This window comes from Poecilia reticulata, linkage group LG1, assembly GCF_000633615.1.
Source record: "Poecilia reticulata strain Guanapo linkage group LG1, Guppy_female_1.0+MT, whole genome shotgun sequence".
NCBI classification, from domain to species: domain Eukaryota; kingdom Metazoa; phylum Chordata; class Actinopteri; order Cyprinodontiformes; family Poeciliidae; genus Poecilia; species Poecilia reticulata.
Window position 1 is genome coordinate 19,977,718 of NC_024331.1, and position 24,172 is coordinate 20,001,889.

Here is a 24,172-nt window from a genome sequence, read left to right on the forward strand (position 1 = left end):
ATGAGATAAAAATATATATATATATATTAAATTTGTCCTGCATGCAAAAAGTAATGTATGGTAGAACTTAACAATACACTAACCTTACCATGAAGGCACTACCCACACGGTGTACAGTGGTGGAAGCATCATGATATGAAACATTTTGCCACCAGCAAGGAAAGGAAAGTAGTTCAAAATTGTTGGAGAAGATAGCTAAATAGCTATGTATTTATAGCTAAATACATAGCTTTTCTGGAAACAACCCTGGTAGAGTCATATAACAAAAGGGTTTAAATCAAAATGTATTTATCTTACAAAGTATTGGGTGGACTCAAAACAAATGCAGGCATACTTTACAGATTTTGAGAATCCTTTATTGTTCTCCTTGCACAACGTTTTATTGGCCTATTACATAAAAAATAATTAGAAAAAAATACATTAAAGTTTGTGGTTGCGATGCAAGAAAATTTGGAAAAGTTCAAGAGGTCCTAAAATCATCTGGGCTCTGGAGGAGCTGAGTGAGAGATTCGCAGGAGGAGGTTGTGATCTGTGATTCAAGGACAATGATTTATTTATTTTTTGTCTCTTTACTAAAACCATAAAAAGTTAGCAGTGTAAGAAGACGTATTTTCCTCCACTGCACGCTCATGCTGATACTTATTTTCTCTCGAAAAGAAACGTCAAGAAATCCTAATTGAGGTTCAAGCCCCCGTGCGCTCCAGCCCGTTCCCTTCATATCTCGCAAGGGCAACCTGCTCTCCATCTTCAGCTGTGTTTGTTTTTGCCCAGTCCACCTGGCCCTCCATTTCATTACCTCAATTAGAGTGATTAGGATCTAAAATTGCTTGTGTCGGCTGCAGTGATTGACAGCAATTGGCCACTTAGGGAGGAGAGCTGAAGACACGCAGAGTGCTGCTCAGTGGCTTGTGTAGCGAAACCCGCATGTGCTGCCGGCTGTGGGGTGTGTTTGTTTACTCTGATGGGAGTTGTGCTGGAAGGTGAGAATAATTCATGCAGGCTTCATAGAAAGTGAAGATATCATGCTTGGGATACAACTGAAACATGAATGTTTTAAAAAAGAGCAGGCAAGTCGGAAGAGAGTTGAGGATAGTGGGTTTTTTGTTTTTTGCCCTGGATTTAAGTAACATTTGCTTCATGCAGTGACTACAAATTTCTTCCTTGAGGAGCAAACCAAACTAACTTGGATGGGACCAAGATAACCTGAGTAAACACTAAAAACTGTTTTCTACATGTTGATTTCAGACGTTAAGGAACAAAGCAATTGAAACCAACTGGTCACCAAGTGAAAAAGTAATTGCCTCAAATCTAATAACTACTTGTGTCCCTGTTTGCAGCAACTGTACTTACTTTTACATTGTTGTGGAGAAATTTGGGCCCACTCTTCTTTGCAGAATTGTTTTAATTGAGCCACAATTCGATCTTTCTCTGGCTGCATCACAGAAATGTGCCAAGCTGTTTCGCAAACCGTCGGCTGGACATTATCGTAAAGGATTTTCTGGTGCAGAAAATTCCATCAGTTATGGCAAGACGTCAAGGTGGCAGCAGGCAGTCATACCAATAGCATCATCTACTGTTCGCGTTCTGAAATGCTGCGTTTCAGTTTTGTACCAGAAGTCAAAGGACGCACACACAAAAAGTGAATCATCACGATGTGTTTGGACAAATGTCAGAGGGATCTTTGGGATCTTTTCAGTTAGCGGTGGGTTTTGCCCGGTCTCTTTGTTATGGTTGAATCATAAACACTTTCAATGTTGTTTTAGGTTCTTTTTTTTACCTCCTAGGTAATTTGTTAATTCACTTTGGAATAATTCAGATAGGCTCACCAGGCATCACCCCTGGTTCTTGTTTTCTTCGTTTGTGAATAATGGCCATCTTTGTGCTGCGTTGGAATCCCACAGCCACAGAAAAGGCTTTGTGATGCTTTTCAGACGTATGGATTTAAATAACTTGGTTAGCAATTTCTTGGTTGCACACGTCGAGCAGTATAGGTGTGGCTCGTAAAAATGAGCTAATATTTCTCCCTGAAAAATGTGTTCAATGACAGTAATTCATGGTTTTTCAAGAGGGGCAGGGCAATTACATAAATTCAACAATTATTTGAAAAAATACATTTTGTTTGAGGAGTGAAAGTGAAACAAAAGACCGTATCATTTCTGCAGCACGTGCAAAATGCACCACAATGGTGTAAAAAGATTCTGTTATCCACTAAAGAAGTTCCAAGATGTTTATGTGAACAGCCTGTTCATTTTAACATGCGACCGTCGTGTTCCTCTTCTGTGTGTGAACGTCTCTGCTCAGTCACGGTTCCTTCTGTTTGGGAAAAAAGGTGGCTCATTGGACAGAAGCACTTAGAAGACAGGCTGCTCTTTGTTTTTATGCTCCTTACAGCCGTCTCGGCGTAGGTTGTCTGAAGCAGCTGCTGCTGCAGGAGCAGATCTTGGATTTCTGTCTTTGCACCGTCTTTTTGGCTGGTGAGCCAATACATTTATAGCACAACGCTGCCAAATACAGCCGTTCATCATCTGGCACCAGCACTCAAGAGATGTACTCCATGACCTCATCCATGACGGGACGTTGTTCACATTTCAAAGAGACAGATATAAGCCTCACTAATTCTGCCTTCTCGTCCTCCTCACAGTCCTACATGACTGACAGTCAGTCTGACCTTCATTTTTACAGCTGTTTGATTTGTATCGGGAATCTTTTCCACTTTAACTATACTACCCTTGTGTTTTGATTCATTCAGTAGTGGTGGATTAACCCTTTGACTGCCTACTGTTCTTTATGTAACAACACTGATAGCTTACCTCTGTGATGAACACCAGCATACATCGACATGGACTGAATGAAGGAAGCAAACGTTGTTCACTCAATATCCACATGAGGCAGCCAGGCACATGTCTTTATTCTCCTATTGAATTACTATGAGCTACTACCGATCCTCATGAGGGACTTTGAAACAATAAAAAATACTTTTGGTGGATCTTTTATTGGTTTGGTGACCCTCTGAGTTACTTTAGTCTAGCAAAACATCGGTGACATTCTGGGTTTGGGAAAATCTCACAACATTTTTGTAGGATGACGCCAGAATCTCGCAGTTCTGTTTTGATGCTCATCTCTGCCTTTGGAAAACTGTGAATACATTTTGTGAAATCTGAAGTTAATTTTATAGGATCCTACTGACATTTTGGGAGTTTCTGAGCTCATGTAAACTTTTTGTTTGATGCTAAGTTACTTTCAGAATTAAAAATTATATAATTCTAAATTAGTTCAGTACTATCTTGCAAGTTTTTTTTTGTTTTTTTTAAACATCCACATTTACTTTTGCAGGAACTTCCAAAAGTTTTGTTTGATCTTGATTTGTAATGAATCTTGCAGCAAAAAAGATCTTACTTTTGATATCTTCCAAAATGTTTCTACCTCTGCTTCAGCAGAGTTGTAGTTTCTTGTCTTTTGCTTGATTTGTCACCTTTAACGTTTGTTTTTGCTTGTCTTTCAGCTGAAATGTCTGTAAAAAGTGCAAAGGGAGGTCCAGAGAGCCGACCGTCCTCTGCTGCCAGGTTGGTGAAGAAGATTTGTGGAATAAATAAGAAAAGATGCAATTAAGCTTAAACAAATGTAGCCAGTTCAACTGTGAGTATTATAACTTCCTGACTACTTTTGGAGCATCAAAGCAAAACACTCCATTAGCTTATGCAACCTGTTAGAAACAAAGAGACGTAGTAAAGTCGAAAATTAAATTATTCATCTCCAATTGATGCTGTCAGTTTTAGCTAGCTTTTCTTACTACCTTCAGGCTAACATGGTGTTGTTTTGTTATATTTTCTGAATTAGAAGAAATGAAAACATATTAAGGCAAATAATTCAAGTCATTTAGCGCATCTTAAATTGATACAGGCTTTTTTCTCTCCCAGCGTATCTCCACGAGGAGGGAGGGCTGCGGCAGCTGGAAAATCGCCCGCTATGGGGAGATTCAAAAACAAGGCCCTTCAGCTTAGCCTCTCCAAGAAATTCTGGTTATTATCATCCTCTGTTTCTAATCAACATTGATTATGACAAAGGGACTGGGTTATGTTAGGCTGTACACTCAATTAGCGCCATCAAATGATAAACAAGCTGACAAACAAGCCGCCAGAATTGCCTCGCTCGGAAAAAAAAAAAAAAAAAAAACTGCTTCTCTTGCCTTCTGCTTGTGATAATTTCCCACACTGGTTTCAGTTGATGGTAAAAAGCTAAAGAGAAGTTTACAATTTCTTAAAATTGTATAACAACTTTAGGTGGCTTGGTATTGATGATGATGTCTCTAAACAAATAGCATGCAAATACACACTTCACAGCTCCAAGTACTCCACGAAGGAGAAGGCGTCTGAGGAAGAGGAGAGCAAGAGGAAGAGTAAAAGGAGCCTCAGCAACAGCTCCATGGTGGCAGCTGCCTACATCTCCTACCTAAATAAACTTTTTGGACAGGTCAGTTCTGCATCACGGTGCTACTCTTTGTCTCGGACACTGAAGTACACTACATTGTTGATTTTAACGTTAGTTTTTGTCACGTTTCAGCAAGAAACATTAAATGTGTTTTAATATGATTTTAGGTGACGATACAACAGAAAGTAGAGCAAAGTTGGGGAAATAAAGCTCCAGAATATGTTGAATCGTTATCGTCATTGCAATCAGCGTGTGTGCGGACGTGGTGGGGACATTGTTTAAACAACGGTTGAATAGAAAAAAAGTCCAAAAAATTGGGATAAATTATATTTGATATCTTCATTGCATATTCCAGGAACGGCATTGTATTATTCAGATTAAAAAAAATGTTTAAATCGTAGTACCATGTGATATATTTTTTGTAGTGAGCAGCCTTTCTCATTACACTCCTAAATAAAACTTAAGTCAGAGTTTACATTACTCTCAACACTTCAGTATTATGTTGTGGGGATGGAAGGGAAGATAGATGGAGCTAGACAGAGGTCAATCCTGGAATAAAACTTGTAAAAAAATAAAATTTAATTAGTGCCTCTCAGTATCAAAATGACACTAAGCAACATACAGTCACAGCTACAATGGAATAGTTTTAGGTCAGTCATGTGCTAAAACGGCCTAGTCAATACACACACCTTAATGCGAGTGAGAATCCATGGCAAGATTTGAAAATGGATGTTTGCAGACACTCTTCTCTCAATCTGACTGATTGGATGTGGGAAATGTTTAGTCTCTAGATGAGGAAAGATGATTGAACAATACCCCAAACAACGTGGAACTATAATTGCACTGAACATTAACTATTGACTCAGGAGGCTTGAATACAAATGCACAAGCCATTTTTCAGATTAAACATAATGAAAATTATTAGAAAAAAAACATGCATCACTTCCTTCCACTTCACAATTATGCACTATTGTGCTGCTTTGTCACAAAAAACCTCAACAACAACACACTGAAGCTCACTGTTGTGAATTTCCAAAAAGGTTCAAGAGGTATGAATACGTTTGCAGTAAACTCTGTCAAGTCAGTTTATACCAATTTGAAACAATTCTGTTCTGTAAAAGCCACAAAATCCCATATATATGATGGAATTCCTTTCAGTAGGGATTTACAAAAGCAGCTTCTTTTTCCTTTAAATCAGTGGACTCGGACTGCAGTCCTCAAGGGCCAGAATCCTGCAACTTATACATGTCTCCCTTGTCCTGCACGCTTGATTTAAATGGGGAAACCGTCTCACTGGTATGCAGTCAAGCTCTGGAGAGCTCTGCTAATGAGCTAATATTGGAATCATTTGTGGTGAAGCAGAGCAACATCTAAAAGTTGCCTACATCTCACCGGGTCTCAAGGAATGCAGCTTAAGACCACTGCTTTAAAATCATTATTGCCTATAATAAAAAACACACTCAGAAAAAACTGATTGTGAGTCAGTCTATGTCTGATGTGTAAATGTAATTTGTCATCTGTTTTTATCAAAATAAAATGAGTTCAGCTGTAAAAAAAAACCAAATATATGCCCAATTTCCAAATTATTTCTACATTTTCTTAGTAATTCATTGCAAGGGTTGCAGTTATCACCGGTCAAACAGTTTCCATATATCTCCACCGAGCTTTGTGCTTCTCTCCCATGCAGTTTTGCACATCTCATCCCCTGCAGCAGTCTTCAAGTGTTTGTCGGCTAGAATGTTTATTTACAAGATAAGAGCAGAAACACACCACTAAAGTGCTTAAGGAAAGCTCACAAAGGAACAGTATTAACTTTATGGAGTGGATCTGCCGTAGACCAGACCTCAATCTAACCCGGAATCAAAGAGCAGAGGAAGAATGGGGGAAAGATTTATCTGTTCTTCGATTTTTCTGCGCCTGCTTAATCCTGTGCTAGGTGTTGGAGGCGCTGGTGCCTTTCCCAGCAGACAGGGGACAGAAAGGAAGTATGTCACCATGTTCATCAGAGAACTAACAAAGAGAAAAACAATCAGGAGAAACAAAAACACACTTAGTGCAAATGTAAGAACTGGCTGACTAATGTAGCAAAAAAATAATTTGGCAATGGTGTCATGTAACCGAAGGAGAAAAAAATTATTAATTATAAACCCAAATACAAATCACGAGAATATCTCCGACCCAGCATCCCTAAATTATTATTTTTTTGGCACTTTTTAATGACATTTTCAGACAGAAGAATAAAAATTCCCCGAAAGGCAAACTCTGACACGGGCATGAATAATGTATGGTCTCCCCTGTAATACCAACCCGTTTCAATAGCCTTAGCCTTGGAATAAATATAAATTAAAAATGAACAGCTGAAAGAAATTGGTTTTTATTATGCACCACCAACCTGACATATTAGTAATAATGTTAATTTAAACATATTTACCATATTTTGCTGTGTACGTTTTGGCTCTGGGCACGCAGACCTCCTGGCTGCTGTTTATTTTATTTACTGGTCACGTCAGGAGCTGAGATGTTTGCTGCTGAGGAAACGTTTCAGCTTTTGTCCTCAGGGCCTCCTGCATTAATCAAACCTTAATAATAACATGAGCACTTTGTAAAATAAAGGTATTTCTCATTAGCATATTCTTTTCCAAGCCTATAATATTTTTCAAACATAAGCAGGGGAAGTGAGTGGTGGATTACTTGGTTCAGCCTGGAGATTCAGATGTGTCGGTCGTGTCTTCATTATGCTTGTAAAGTAAATTTAAAACCTTTTCAACCTTTGAACCGTTCTGTTTTGGATTAATATATGACCACTCTTCTTATCAGAAAATGTAGTTATTACATGTTACTTACTTTAGTACTTATGTTAGTCCCAGGTTTCAAGCATAGTGTAAAATATTTTCAAAACACCTTAAAGAAAATCAAATCAAAAGTCACCTCTACTTGCTGATATCTAATATCTTGATGGAAGAAGGAATTAATTCTTTCAGAGGTTTAATCTGCTAGTCATTAATTATTTAAGCTAGAAAGATTGTTTGTAAACATTTGCCAAGATTATCCCGAGCACGTCTTCACTAGGCCATTAATTTTGCTTAAGCAAACACACCCAGCACCACCATTTCAGACATAAAGTAATACTTCTGTTTATGGAAAACGAATCCAATAGTTTCACAATTGATTCAGGGCTCGGCTGCTGAGCTGCTGTCCGTTAATGTCCTGCTTGGCTCAGGTTAAACACTGGCTGAGTTCATGACTGATATCACTTTTCTATGTTCCTGAGGGGAACCACACTGGAAAAATTACAAATGGACGAGAGCCAACAATCGACTTTGCCCACTTTCCACTTCTTGGGGGGGGGGGAACCAGCGAGCTCAATTTCTAGTAGATATAACTCAATATAAATGGAGTGTAAAAAATGGTTGTGACAAGAGTCTGCTTCTAGATGAATTTGGTTCTCTAAAGTTATTGTTGTTGTTTTAACGTTTAGTAAACAGAAACACATTCATACCATTCAAGATATTTTAAAAGTGGAAAAGAAAGATTAGTAGAGAGTGGAGAAGGGAAAAAAGGATGTAGCATAAAAATAAAATAGACACAAAATGATTTTGTTTCCAGAAAGAAAAGACAAAATTCCATCTTCAAGCTGGCAACAGAACCTAAACAGTCAAGAAGTGTTTAGTAAAAAAAAAAAAAAGGACTTCATGCATTCTCTCTTGCTGCCATTAAATAGTCGTTCTCTTGATTTGCGTAAACACTGGTGATGAGGAGGATTTCATTCAGCCTCTATGTTAAGTGAGGCCAACAATGCTGAAATAATTTGCACAATTTGTTCTCATGAGCTCCTTTCTGATCTAAGAAAGATAATATTACTGGCTTCATCAATCTGCTCAAGCACAAACATTCATCCATTTATAGATTAGCCACTTCTGAATTAATGTTCCTCACGACTTCATTTAGACAAGCGGCTGAAACTGATGGAAAGAGCCGTGGTGCGCGCACAATATTTGTCATGTATGGAAGATTGGACGGTACATCAACATGACACCTGCGGCTGAAGTTGATGTCAAAATAATTAAAAGGTCTGCATTTTTTTTATGCTTCTGTAAAAGAAAAAAACAGAAGAAAATGCATCTCCATTTGTAAACTTAGTAAATATTCTTTACGTCATTATAGGAGTTTCAATGGAAGAGCTTTTTTTTAGTTACTGAAGCTATGCGTGAGAATAATGTAAATATAAATCATTAGCTTCATTTAAAAAAAAAGACATATATATATTTTTACAATTTTCAATGAAAAAGAAGATTTTATAAAAGTGGACAATTAAAAACAACGTTCCTGTTGGGTTTTGAAATGTTTACTGTAACTTTGATAGGATCAAAAAATGAAAGATTAAATTAGTACTTTTTTAACAATAGCTTATTTTTGTGTGGCATTGTTACAGTTCAAATGTTTTTTTTTCTTTTTTATGCCTTTCCTTTGATTTGATCTAAATCATTTTACTTGCCTTGTATTTGAGTAGCACTATATAAAGAAACTTGCTTTCCCTTGTGTCATGTTTTTGTGGAACATTGCACTCTTTGCACTCAGTACCAATATCATCAAAACTGTCAGAAATCCAGAATTTTTTTTTTTTTTTACTACAATCCTGGACTTTGAACAGATCTCCATCCGCGTCTGGTACATCTAGTCTTTCTTTCCCACATTCCGGAGCCGTGCAGAGACGGCCTGCAGTTTGGGTTGATGCTGGGACGTTGAGGCAAAGAGACCACCTATCCTGCAGCAAGTCCTCATGTCAACATTTGTATCATTACCCACTGAGCCCGCTTTACTGTCAGCTCACATCAAATCCAGCACAGAAACACAGAAAAATAAAGGATGTGTCTCAATCACACAAACAACAGAAACAGATTCTTTTTTTTTTTCCCTCACTGGGCTTTTTTTAGCTGCATTTGCAGTGTGACCGCTGTACGTGTGCGTGCGTCATGCTAACGAATCAGCTCACATAGCCGTGTGAAGGCAGACAGAATGACATTAACCGTTAATGGGCCCATTCTGATGGATGAACTGAGCCTGACTGTGTGGCATGCTGTCTGATCCTTTCAAGATGGCAAAAGGAAAAAAATCCAATTAATGTTCTGTTCTCGCTAACTAAATATTGCCGCCGTATGATAGGACGATATTGTGTAGGGTAAACAGAGCGGTTGCAACATGACAAGAGGAATCATATTAAACCATAAAGGTTTAATAAATCAGGCCAACATGAGAAGCGGTGTGATTCCTGATGCAATTGCCTTTTGGCTCTGCGTTTAAACTGTGTTGGCAGTGTAATACAGTGAATAATCATTGGAATGGTGCCACGCGGGGCAACGTCCAAATAAGTCATGCTGGCGTTTCTCTTTGAGATGTTACAGGGATCTTTGGCAGGGTGACCTTGAATGATTTCTGTTTTCCCTGCAGCATTTTAGACTCACGTTTTTTTTTCTCTTGTACCTTAATTTCATTCATGCGATAAATGCTTTAAAAAGCAGTAAAAAAACTATTCTCACTGTAGACTGATAAAAGCACTGACTCACCAAGAAAATGGAAAGGCAGCTAAGGTGAGCGTTGATGTTAAAGAGATTTAAAAGTCAATGCAAATGTGCTTTTTTATAAAGTACGATTCAATTCTACGATACGAGACCTGATTATATAAGGCTGAGTAAAAGTCTTGAAACTTTTTTCTAGTAAATTTAACCTGAACTGTTTGAATAACTTCTTTAATAAACAGACTACACATGTATATTGACCGAGTTAGTGATCTCCTCTGAAAATATCTGACACCCTGCTACATTTAAGGCTGCAATTTTGTTGATTCTCGTCATAAGAATAACATAATTATATATAATAATCATTACAAAACCTCACTGATATCACAAAAATATCCTTTTCAGAGTAAAGAGTTTCTGTTGTGAGTGAAGACACTTCAGCCTGTAATATTTCTACAAACTATGACAGGTTCTTCCTGTATTTTTGCTCCATCCAACTCTCCACCTGTTAGTTTTCCATCACAAGTTAAGGAATCAAATTGCAAATTCAAGCTACGCTTTGATTTCCATTTCCAATTAAGCAGTACTTTGTGTTGGTAATCCCAGTAAAATATATAAAAGTTTCTAGATGTAAAGGTTGAAGACGTCTAGGGACATTTGCAGGGCAATAAAAAACAAATCATCTTTTTTTTCCTGCTAAAATAGGAAAAGCTTGTCAGGTAAGAAACTGTGAAGGATGTTTTTGAAGTTCCCAAGCCTCCTACTTTCTCCAACTGTGCTTCTGACTCCAAGTATTGCCTCAAGTATTGCAACTGATTTCGTGATAATTGACATTTTACTTTACTTTCTCCTTATTTTTCTCCTTTAACTTGTCTTCTTCCAGAAAAGTTGGAAAAATGGGTCCAACTGAGACATTTGGGGGTTTATTGAAAGCTTGTAATGACATTTTTTGCTCTTATGTAGTCAGTTGGCAATGATTCTTGTTTATATTGCGTTTTTTCTTATCGTACTGAACAAAAGCCGCATTTACCCAGTCACACACGCTAAAGCACACACATTCATGCATCTACGCAGAGAAAGGCAATTTGGGGTTAAGTGTCTTCCCCCAGAGTGCATTGACAAGTGGTAGGAGGAAGCTTGAATTGAACATATACATTTTTTAAATTGAAAACAGATTTATATATATATATATATAATATGAGGTTGTTTTTTTTTTTTTGGATAAATGCTTCAATGTCTCTCCTGTCTGTTTGTAGACAGACTCATTAAGAAAAATATCCCAAATCCCTCCCACATTTAAAAATGCGTTGCCCTAAGACACAAAAGAGCAACAACATTTGCACTTAACTGTATTCATTCTTCTGCAGGACTCGGTTTTCAGATGAACCGTTTCACCTTTAATGTCTCCCCTGTCTGTAGACAGACTCATTAGCATATCGTGACTTGAAGCCCTTAGCAAACATGATCTTTAAAGCCATCCACAACACCTCGAGTGGAGACTCCGCTCCTAGCAGTCGTGCTTTTTTTTTTTTTTGACGAAATACCTAAAAAAAAAAAATAAAAAATGGAAGAAAATAAACACAAAGTAAGCCAGAGAACAGTGAATGACTCATGCTGGTAGCCATATGCTAATGCCATCTTCTTCCTAAGTAGGCCAGGGTACACAAGCGTATTCCTGTGAGTAAGCCTTCACGTATTTATTTCTCTTTGCGACAAGGTTTACTGTTGTGTGTGGGCGTGTTTTTTGGGCGCACGCACGCACGCAGACTGAGATGATGTCTCCGGATGAAGCAGATGCAGAGGCCGTGCGCGCGGCACGTGTGCACGAGTGCATGATTCGGTATCATTTTGCCAATTAGAGAGACATGTCGCTGGGTGAAATCCCATTAGGCTCCTCTGTCAGCACACGGCAGCTCTGACATGGGCATGCAATGTTGTTCTGATTTGGTAGTCAAAAGCCAAATTATGACTCTATATTTCTCAGGAGGATTCTGTTTTAAGTCGCCCTGGTTTTACATGCCGTCCTGCAAAAGCGTTTCCTAATTGCAACCACTGTGTCCTTTCTGTGCTCTGCAGGAGAGGGAGCTGATGCCGCTGGAGCTCGATGGTAAGATTGACGTCTTTTTGATGCAACTCTCCCAAAACGCAGGCGTGACACGCTGCAAACGCATGCAGATATTTATGAAGCGCATCGATATTTGTTCCTCCTCGAAGTCGCTCCTCTTAATCATTTATGTGAGACTGAAGGACTTTGGGTCTGCAATAAATTAATAAATGTGCCGTGTGTCAGGCTGCAAAAAATCAAGTGAAGTGACGTACAAATATTCAGACTCAGGTTTTCTAATCTTTGTGGAAGAGTGGAAACTAATGTAGGGAAATATAAAGCAACACACACACACACAAAATGCGTGTTAGAAAAAGGACACCAAACAGCATGCCCGGGAGAAAGGAGAGCATATTATGTTTCTTTCTCGGGATGGTGTGCAGCATGTGACCCCGGGCTGTGGGGATGCTGGACAGAGTTGATGTTGATATGGGTGGAACTGAATATTTGGTAATCATGAAACAAAACCCACGACTGTACAGTAGAAGCTAAAAGCTAAAATGGCCCAAACAAACTCTAGACCTACATAAACCCCAAGCCAAGTGAAAATCTCTGGTGAAATCGATGTTCACGGAGCCACTCCATCCCCATGTGGAGGAGGTTAAGCTGTTTTAAAAAGGAAGATTTTCAAAAACTATTCCAAAAATATTGCAGCTGTATTTTCAAGGCAAGGTGGTTTTTAACGAAGAACACGTTTGAGTCTCTTAACTGGGAAATTTTTTTTGTTGAAGTTTCTCATTTTCGTTCCTCTTCACAGTTCTCAACACTAGATTTATCTGTCACATAAAACCCTAATGAAACACGCTGTACTCTGTGACTGCAACCTGACCAAATTTTAAAAAGTGAAAGAAGTGTAACTATTTTCATTCGGTCCGCTCAATTCACTGCATCAAAGAGCTATTGCTCTATATGCTGGAGTCATAAACTGGTCACAAAATGTAAAAAGTCTTGCACAAATTGTGTGAATTTTTGACTCTTTGAAAGACATTTTACCTTATGCGTTACAGTTTCCCGTTTAATTTGCTTGTGTGCCTGCCAGAGCTTCAAGAGGCCTTTAAGGAATTTGATTATGACGCGGATGGCTTCATCCATTACAAAGACATCGCAGACTGCATGAGGACCATGGGCTACATGCCCACGGAGATGGAGCTCATCGAGATCATCCAACAGATCAAGATGAAATGTTAGTATTCATCAATTGGGCAGAATGTGTGTGTGTGTTTGGTTTCTGCGCCCCCAGCCCCCTCCCTCCCTCCCTTCTCGGAGGATTGAGTCATGTGTGCATGATTGATAGCCCTTTCTGAAATGAGCAGGTGGAAATGTGAGAGTAATGTGTCTTTGTGTGCTGCATAAACTTCGACTCGTTCTATTTTCCTACAAGTTCACAACTAACTGTTGTGTTTGGTCTTGGTGCTCTGATTAATGCGGCTCATTCTGCAGGTGCAGAGACGCGGTGGAGCTGGTTTGCATCTGTACATTTTTAAACTTTGCTTCCTTCCCTGTTCTTGGTGTAAGTATAAATATGCACCGTTAGCATTTTTAATTCCAAAGCAGAACTGCACCTTCAGTTGGATTCCATAGGTTTAAGGCCACAGAATGCTTTACAACTTATTTTTAAACTTTTTTGACGTTTTGTAAGAAAGTAAGAAACTCAAACTTTTATGAATATTATGAATATTGTATAAGCTTGTCCCATCCTAAGTGGTTCATATTTGTTAAAAATCTTAAAAGTGTGGCATACATATGAATTTAGCTTCCTGATTATTGAATGTGTTTGCTGCACATGTCTTCACCAGAAAATGCAAAATGTGGACCAGCGCTTCATTTTATTTTACTGTGTACTCAGTACCTGTATACAATATACAGGGTGGGCCATAAGTTTCCATACATAGAAAAAATAAACATTTTATATTGGACAATCATTTTTATTTTTGTGGGACTCTGTGTAATCGCTGCAGGTCTCAGACCACTTCATGGTTGATCTGCAACATTCCCAGTTTTCTGAAACTTGCAAATAAGTTTTGCCACAGTGTCGTGTGTGATGCTTGTTACATGTTTTCTGTTAAAGTTTCGTGCAAACATGCGACTGCTTCCCGATCCAGCCGTCAGTATAGTTTCAGTTCTTTGCTCTTTTTGTCAAACGCCTCTTCTTGGGTATCTGAAATAGAAAAGAAATATACATCTTACATTCTCCTATGTATGGAAACCCTGTATATTGGTGTCTGCTGCAGTTGTTTAACAAAATAGAGCTCTAAATGGAAGCAGCTGAAAATCTCCAGTTTCTAGGCAAAATCAGTCCATGTTTTACTTGTGATGGTTTGACTGCACCACAGTTGTCCACATGGAGGGGAAAAGCTTGCAGACAGTGATTTTTGTTTTAATTTATTGGAGCACCACATGAATGTCTCCCAACATAACGGAGGGCATGTTAAAAGTGAAACCATCATTTTTTTAACCTGATAAACTTTATACTTCTTCACAACTTTCTGTCTTGACATGGTATAAAAACAATTGCTTTGACCAGAGGTGTGTTGGAGCAGGGTGTGTGAATCTGGACGGTAGCTCTCGAGGACTGGACATTTTCCACAATCATGAGGAAAGAAATGTTTTAAACAGAGAATTAAAAACATTAATTCATCTACATTTCCAGCATTGCTAGATCCTTGGGGGAATCCACAAACACTCACTTAATCCTTTACTGTGGTACCACAAAAAAAGGAGCTACATCTTAATTTGTTCTCATTAGGATGGTCTTTTTGAGACAAAACAATGCGGTTTCTTTTATTTTCCTCAAGAGTGCATGGCAGTTTGCCTTCAGTGGTCCCTGCAGGCACATAATCCCTCCATGAAAGGTAATTGGTCTAGTGCAGAGGCTTGCTTTGAATCAAAGAAGGGCATCTCCTTATTTCTTGGTTATTATTTACTCCATTTTGAAATCCAGAGGCTTGTTAAATACATGCTTCTACTGACAGCAGTAGAAATCTCTCGTCAGGAGCTCAAAATATTAGGCTATGACAGGGTTAGCTTAAAGCAAACTTTTATTAGGCCCTAATAACATATCACCTGACACATACATCAATCATTTCTAAAGATATAAATGATTTGACACAAATTGACATTCTTCCACAAAGTCTTTCTCTTGTTGACATTGTTTTCTTGCAGGGCTAATTCAGCATTTTTCCTCTGTGTGTCAATAATACTGACACTTTTGCCAATGACATATTTTAATAAAGTTCTAATTAATCACAAGATTCAAAGGATCAAGAATATAATATGCAAAGACTTAAATACATGTTTGCAAGTTCCCAATAAAACCTGCATTTTGTAGCTTTTTTTAATGATGATCTGAATCCCGAGCAGATACTTCAGATTAGATCTGACATCCCGAATCTCGTTGGGTAATTTGACATTAGCTTGGACCTTGATCTGAAAACATTGTTGTTGGTTTAGATGTTGCAATAATGCATCAAGTATTCTGTTAGTGAAAACAACTCTAACTACTACCGGTTTCGCTTTTATTGCTGATTTTATTTGTCTCCCACTTGGCGACTTGTTTCTATTGAAAACCACATCAGGCAGGCATACATTAGCTGTCAGCTTTATTCTGACTGCACGCATTAATACAAAGGGGAAAAATGTCAAAAACGACAGTTGCAGCAAATTAGACAGCTGAAATTCGTCTGAAAATGTCACTTGGGCATATTTGAATACTTTTGTGGTGCTGGAGATTTGGCAGAAAGAAAAATAAAATCCAATTACCCAATTTTTGAACAGATCCAGTTTAGGTTTTATCACTCACTACCACCGTTCAGAATCTGAAACCTGGGCTGTGAATAGCTTTCAACCTCCACCAGGAATATTTTTCCAAAGGACAAAACTGAACCTCTGAAGTTTTACATTCAGTGTGACAAATAAGCAAATAAATTACAGAGAAATCTTTTCTTTTGTGAATTATTTGCATTTTTGTTCTCTCGCATGTTAATTGGGTAACAGTATAATCTCAAGCAAGCCAAAAATCCCTCTTCTTTGTCAAATTTTATTTTAAATCATAGTTTTCAACTTTTAAAACAAAGTCACCCACTCACCAGCTGTTCTGAATAGATACAGATGGAGGACACGGTCTAAAATAGTCGACAGTGTACCATTACATTCAAATTAATATTTGGACCATCTATCATTCTTTCAAATTATCTTCTGACTTTTAGAAAGCCTGTCTTTTGAGTTCTCTTGAGTTTTTCTTCCGTAAAATTAATCAGACTTTGCTTTTCACTTCTCAGGAAGCGTCCACGGTTTCAATATCCTTTTTAAAACGACAAAAAATAAATAAATAAATTTTTTAAAAAGCAACGCTCATTAAACAGAGGGCTGCTGGGGACACATGACTCACGAGTACAAAGCTTTGTGCAATTAAGAATTTCAAAGGCAGTATCAGATCACTGATAGGCTTTGCAGAGGATATAGCCTCAGTCAGCCCTTCACAAGTTTTTAGGTTGTCTTGAAGTGGACTTAAAGGACACATATGAGCTTTGACAACAGTAAGAGTGTGACAGCTTAAAAAAAAAACGACATAAAAGAAATGCAGCGGTGGACAATTGATTGTGTCGAGTCGTTTACTTTACAAGCACATGCCTGGATGGAGGAGGAGCCGACGCTTGAGGGCCGATGTTTAGTCTCCACAGTCGACTGGCTTTTTTTTTTTTCTTCCAAATCTAAAATCAGTAAATCTGTCTATGCGGCATAAAAATGCAGAATACTCATCTCAGTTGATATGAAATTCCAGATGTTCCTCAAAATGTTTACATTTGTTTGATAAGAAAGGTACAAATGTCAATACTGATTTATGTTGGCAAAATCATCAAGAGTTTTATGCCACATTATTTAATTAGATTGAGCCTAAAACCCAATTTTACAATAACACCAAGAGCATCTTTGCATGTCCAGCTAAAAAATAAAGAGAGTTCAAACATTTTCAATTCATGAACACAATATTTTCTAACATTTTTGTGTGAAATGTTCATTCTTGTTATAGAGGCATTAAATCATGAAGTAACAGAATATTTTTTATCCAAAAGGTGAACCAAGCCTTTTCCACACTTCAGCCTTTACTCGTAACAACATTGATTGTTGCTAATGTTTTAGGCATTATGCTTTTTATCATTGTGTAAGTAATTTATGTCTTAAACAATTTCCCTTGTTAACACTGACGTTGCATATTAGGTGGTTTATGACAGAACATGTTTTAGTCAAATGAACAAACTAATGCCTTGCAGGGCTGATTTTTGAATCAGGCTAAGCAACAAGCCGTATCTGGTCTACAGTGATTCATGAAACTGCGTATGCTTTAACGGCAAAAATAAGACTCACGCAGCTCTCTTTGAAGCACCACACTTAATCATTTCATAAATGAGCACTGGTCCCTGCCCAGAGAGAGTGAATAGAGGCGCGTTAATAACACCATCAGATCTTCTGTAAAAAAGACAACCATACCACTGACGTAATAATTTCAGAGTAATGGTGTTGTTCAAGCTTATTTTCCTTCCCCCAACAGTCTCTACTGCTCGGCCGTTTTGACACCATATGAACTGTTAACCTTTTACAGCCTTTAAAGTTACTGTCCGTTTAACTCCCTGAGTTAACCCAGCACATAAAGCACAGACAAAACCAGCATAATGAGCAAGATCCTGGACCATGGGTTCAAAGAGTAAATGCTTAAACGTTTGAACCTTTTCCTGCGTTGTCGTCAGCGATGTGAATGCTTCTTGATTCCTTCCTGTCAAGGGAATAAAATCACCCGGTTTACTTTGGTGAAAATGATTTTCTGATTACATTGTTAGAATAACAGGAAAAAAAAAAAAGAAATTCATTCTCAATTTTGGTGCAGAGCTCCACGGTTTCTGCCTGATGAAAGTCATTAGCTGCAACATAGAAAGATAAATTTTGCGAGTTTACATTTTTTTTTTTTTACAATGAAATTTTGTGGAAATAGGGATAACATTTTGAGTTACAGTAAAGCATATTTTGATATAATTTTTTAGCTGTGACTGTCAAAAGTTGTGCTGCGTAAAAAAGGTCTCAGACGGCTCCTAATTGATTATTAGATCCAAAGCACAAGTCCAGTGTGTGATGCGTCAAACCACATTACATTGTAAGTGGTTATTATTATAAATGCAGTACTTACTGCAGCTGTTGGGTCAAAACAACGACTATTAGACACTTAGGTTTATACAACTTTTATCAAAACCTCTGACCCTCACAACGTAAGGTCTTGGTTCTTGGCATGAATCTCTCAAGATTATTCCTCCACGCAAAAAACTAAAACTTGAAAACAAAAAGAAAACTTATTTCGCCTTAAGGCATGTGCCAAAATATATTATGAATTTAAAAGCCACTGTATCAGTTGCAATAAATCCTTTTTATTATTCTGTTTTTCACACCCGAATGCTTAAACAAACAGAACATGACAGTTTTACATGACAGAGTAAGTCTTAGTGCTTTCTGTCCATGAAGGAATTTGTTTTGGTTTTAATGTCCCTCAGTGGTCCGCGGACTCAGAGAGTTGATTAAATTTCTGAACCACAAAACGACGACACATTTTATTGGAGTAGTCTGTCACTTGTACAAAGCCCATATAATGAAAACAGGCCAATCTTATTGGTGTGTTCGCACCGTCGAACCAGCCTGACTGTTGTCAAAGTAACAACATTAAGCCCTCCGTATAGGTCTCTTTAATAAACGCCGTGGAGCTCAAACAAAACAGAAGCGCCGTTGATGCATCTTATGGAATCTTCAGGACGAAGAAAAAAGAACATTTCCATTTTGTTGCACCACCATGCTGAGAACATTCAGTTCTCACAGCAAACCAGTCAGTCAGGCGGCTCATTCTCACATCCAGGCCTGTAACTTTTAAAGACATATTTATTATTGTTAATACATTTAATAATCATTCACTTCTCATCAGGTTGCACATCAAAACTATGTTGGTGTAATCCAGTAGCATAAAATGATGAACAAATGCCTCCATATGTAAAATTCCAAAATGCAGCAAACGGTATTGAAGGACGTTTAACTGACCCGAGTTTAAACTCTGAACTCCTGGTGGAAAACTTTCATTACGTCAAGCTAAAAAGCGCATGCATGTGTGGGGAATCGTTTCTGCTCAGTCGCCCTCTTACACGAACAGGAGAGTGATACTATTAGGTCGAGAAGACTGACGTGTTGCAGATAAAAGTTTCTCACAGGGAACTGGCAGGTTTTGCCTCTCACTTGCGATGGCGCATGACGCAGTGCTTCCCGTTTCATATTCTGCTCCGACGTGACAACCTTTGGCCGCTCTCTTTTTCTGCAGGGGGCGGTCATGTAGACTTTGACGATTTCTGTGAGTTAATGGGACCACGAATGCTGGCTGAGACGGCTCACATGGTCGGGCTAAAAGAGCTGCGCTGTGCCTTCAAACAGGTAGGGGGGCCAGGGTCTGAACGCCGGGCCTTTTTCTGACACTAGCTTCATCAGATTAGACCTTTATTTGGAAAGTGTCAGGAATGTAAAGAAGGCTAAAAGAGCAGAGCCAGCAAGTTAAATACAGAGGAAGGAAAACATAGCAGGGGTTTGGAGGACTTTTGTGGAAAGTACCTTTTTGTAGCTTGATTGTTTCCATCCAGAGAAGCATAATTTATTGACTTAAGTGTATTAGTTAATCCTTAGACATCAAAATATGTTGCTACATGGATTTTGACATATTTTGTCAGTTTCTAATATCTAATAATGGTTGGGAAATGTAAAAAAAAAAAAAAATCACCATAAGCTTAAAGATGAGTAAGCAAACAAAAGCCATATAAGATATAAGATCTTCTGTTTCTTCCTCTGCATATTGTAAAGAAGGTTTTGTGTGCACTTTTCATTTTGATCATGTGACTTGAGTTTAGTCTTGGAAAAGTGTGAGGATTTTAGAGCGTTGACAAAAACATAATTAACTTGCCTGTCAGGAATTTTTATGAAGCAACTAATGCTTCCGAGTCCATTAGGTCAAACATCTGAACATAAAGCTTTTAAACCTGAACCACAAGTCTTGTGTTTTTTTTTAATGACTAATATCAACTTCTACTAGTTATTTTAGTAACTTTGAAATTATAGTCAGCTACATTACCATCCAACAAAGAACAGCCAAAGCAAATCTAATCTTAAATATCAGCTCTTTTTTTTGCAAAAACACCCAAATTGAATTAGTGAATTTGACACGCTTTATGCCATGGGCATGGCTGAACATGAAACAAGAGATTAAAGATGAGCTTCTGAGGAGGCTTGCTACTCTTCGACATCATCAAGGGGTCTGGATGTTCAGTAAGAATGGTTTTCCAGTGTATTAAGAGGTATAAGGGTGGACTGTAAGAGCTCTCTCGCAGAGATGAGAGGAAATAGATGGAGGAACTATGAGCACTGTGTCAGTGTAGAACTGTGTAAACCCTCCGGATATTATATGGCCAAAAGCAAGCTAACAGCTAAAGTTACAAAAAGCCCAAATCTGAACTTGGCTCCAGTCAAAACAGCATACAAAATCTGTCTGATGATTAACATTGGATCAACATAAAGTAAGATTCAATCAAAATGGGATTTTTTTTTTTTAACCCTTTTGTTCTGACTGCAAACATTATCAAGGCGTTCATAAGCGCGTCATTAAAACTGACATCAGTGCAGTGTCAAACATTCAGAGGCTCTTGTTGCGTTTATCCCTCACCTGCAAAACAACCGAAGTAACACATCTGTTTATGGGCACGGTTTCATTCATATTCCTAAGAGTATTTTTCTTCTGTAAACAACCATCCGCACTTTATGACACATCTCATTGTTTCCATTAAAGTCCTTCCTCCTTTTGTACCTTAACAAGTTAATCTGTTCCTGTGTCTTTGTCAGCATTTCAAGAGCTGATATTCACATGCTCCTGTGCTTGAATCAACATCAGGATGATAAAAACGAAATGAGTCGAAACAACAGAGCCACGTTACCTAACATGTCATGACAGTAGAGAACAATCTGTTTTCAGGCTCTTACCAACATCATATTTCAAGCCCCCTTTATATCAGGCTGTTTCTCATTGACCCAGACATGTCACCTTTAACTCTCCTCACCTCTTCTTTGTCTGTCTTTTTATTCTTTCTTACATCATGACTGTGTCCCCAATTCCCTGCCCTTTGCTAACACCGCAGTTTGACTGTGATGGAGATGGAAAGATCACACTGGAAGAACTGAAGGAGGGCATGAAGACTCTCCTCGGGGAGAAGCTGAAAAAAGGGGAACTGGAGGAGATCCTGGGCGATATTGACCTCAACAAAGACGGCAGCATTGACTTTGATGGTGAGTGAATGGGGAAAATATGCGAAAGAGATGGCCTTCAGTTGTGCCTTTAGAACGAATTTAGAACATTTTAAACAGTATTACCTGAATGGATTGCTCATTATATATATATATATATATATATATATATAAAAAAATTCATATTCAGTCAACATCATGAAAACTGCAGTGAGTAGATTAAAACATTTGCGAAGAGTTCTGGGCAAAAGAAAGCTAGAGGAAAGACATGGCAATACGTTCTGGATGAAGAAGACAGAGCGACAAAATTAGCTGAGGAAAGAGGCGGAAAATGTCAAGATGGGAAGGATACATGATTAAGTCTAGGTGGTTTTGCTGAAAGAGGCAGTCCAGACTAATCAGAAGTGCATTAGGATCTCCAAGAGTACAAACCTTGACAGCTGTTACAGAGGACACACACGCCTGCTCAGCTCGATGTGCAAATAACAGGACTTGCTGTCAATGTGCACATCCAGCATGACCTGTGCAACATTAACACAATCCGTATGAACATTAATATGATAAAGATACAATTTGCACCATGATTTTTTACCTGCATTGTTGGATAAGTAAATTCACAAATTTGTATTGTTTCCAAAGTTTTGACGATTTCACACACACACACACACACACACACACACACACACACACACACACACACACACACACACACACACACACACACACACACACACGCATAAAAGTAGCTTTTATAATTTGACATCAGGCTGATCATTTTGCAGCCTGACTTTGCCAAAGTTGGTGATAATGGAAACAGTGATACAACTTCAACAGAGAAGAATGTGAGAAAATTTTGTTTGTTGACATTTGAGTGTCATTTGTCCTTCTCAGAAGGCCTGCTGTCTCTGTGTTTCCCCTGCAGAGTTTGTCATGATGCTTTCTGCACGATGACCTCCGACAGAAAGAGGAGGGAACAGGATCCAGGGGCATAAAACGATCGATGACTCCCGCCTACTTCCTTCAGTTTCAGCTCTGTGGCTTTACATGCTGATTAATCAACACGTGAAGTTATAGGCACGTCTGTACAACCATCTCGGAAAGCTAAGGTTGAGTCAGTGAAGTGGGTAAAGGGTGAGTTATGCAATCCTTATGTATGAGACCAAAATGCTGTAAGGTTGCCCCCATGTGGGGAAAAAATGTACAGATTAATCAAACCTGAATTTTTTTTTAAAAAGTTTCTTTTCAATGTTTTTTTTTGATACATTTTTTATATTTTTTGTCACTTTCCTTGTACATATGGGCTTTATTGATACATTTCACCTACTGTCTAATGTCTTCAAATGTAATAAACACACAAAAGAAGTCATTTAAAAAAAAATAACGACTGGAGTTTATGTTTGGAAAAAAAAGTGCATTTATTGTTGAAAAATGATAACTTAAAACATTTTAGCAAAAAGCAAGATCTTTCGGAAAAAGGCTTTGTACAAATGATTTACATAAAACACCATTAACTTATGTATTTTTATTTTTATTCTCACAATTTTTAATAGGTAATGTGAAGACACAAAAGCTTAAATTCACTGAAAAAAATGTAAATAAAAAACAAACGTTCATGCTGTGGCAAAAAAACAAAAGGAATGGTAACCAAGCCAATGCATTATGGTACAGAATCCCCTAATGTAATGTGGTGCAAGGCAAATGCAGCTCTGCAGGTACCTTCCTCTTTCCCCACCCAGCAGCTTTAATGAAGAATAACATACATTCCTTTGATGTATTCTTGATCTTCTTTCGACTCGTCAGAATATTGCCAGTACTCCCTAGTTTTCATAGTATTCTCAAAGTAGGAATATATTCTAGATTATATTAATCCTTGGGAATTTTTGAGGGGGAATTATCAGGAAAACGAGAAGACTAATGTATGGACTCAACAACATAGACGGAGGGGGTTAATAATCACATGTCAAATTGAGTATATCGCTCATGTTGCTATTGCAATTACAATCCATAATTGATCACCTTTATACTCAGACTCTTTGCAATGGCTTGTCATAAATGCTGCTTGAACCAGATATGGTCTGCTGTGCCTTTAATTCAATAAAGCCAACTGCGTAGCAGGGGTTATGTCCTATTTTCTTCCTTTTTGTAGAGCAAATATCCCACTGACACTGCACAGGAACCAGACCCACAATGTTGTTTGGTTAAGATGACCGGACAGCACACACACACACGCACACACAAAAACAACCAAACAAAAAGCAAAACAAAACTCGGAGGATTCAGTAAGACAAAAAAGACAAATAAAACATCAGATTTCAGGATCACACTGTTAAGAAACTGGAAGAAACTTAAAAGTAAAAACAAAACAAAAACAAGACGGGAAGAAAAACAGATCATCTCAATTTTGTGGAAACAGGTTCGCTGCCACTCAGAGGAGGCAGCAATGGAAGTTTGTGCGTGTCAAGCGTGTGAAAGGAGAGTGAAAACTTGAAAGAAATACTTTTATCAGTGCTGGGTACACATACATAAACCTGTGGATGCACTTAGGAACGCACACATTTTTCCTCACACGTTGAAGCCTCAATGTGCCAACTTTAAAGTGAGGTATAGCTGTGTGTAATAAACTTTTTTTTCCCCCCACTTTCCAACTTTCAGCATTTAGGATTCTGTTCCGCCCTCTTTCAACTTAAAATACATCTTATTGTCGCTCTTTTACTGGTTTAAAAAAAAAAGCAGTTTTACTTTAATTAGACCAGTTGTAAAAAAAAAAAAAAAAAAAGACGACATTCAGACAATTGTTAGAAATACTACTCTCTGCTGT

The 24,172-nt window shown here is 38.1% G+C and overlaps 1 protein-coding gene across 2 annotated transcripts; it reads left to right on the forward strand.

The window, feature by feature from the left end:
* The first annotated feature begins 946 nt into the window (after window positions 1-946).
* On the forward strand, window positions 947-24,130 carry cabp4 (calcium binding protein 4). Of its 2 annotated transcripts, XM_008413494.2 has the most exons (9): window positions 947-980; window positions 3,503-3,563; window positions 3,918-4,019; window positions 4,341-4,470; window positions 12,021-12,051; window positions 13,088-13,231; window positions 19,394-19,503; window positions 21,249-21,396; window positions 22,277-24,130. In XM_008413494.2, exons 1-9 carry the CDS (start codon window positions 962-964, stop codon window positions 22,303-22,305), a joined length of 774 nt encoding a protein of 257 aa, XP_008411716.1. In that variant the 5' UTR covers window positions 947-961; the 3' UTR covers window positions 22,306-24,130. The 2 variants fall into 2 exon arrangements, with proteins under 2 accessions (XP_008411716.1, XP_008411752.1); XM_008413530.1 differs by lacking the exon at window positions 947-980 and having other exon boundaries at window positions 3,560-3,636.
* The last annotated feature ends 42 nt before the right edge of the window (window positions 24,131-24,172 follow it).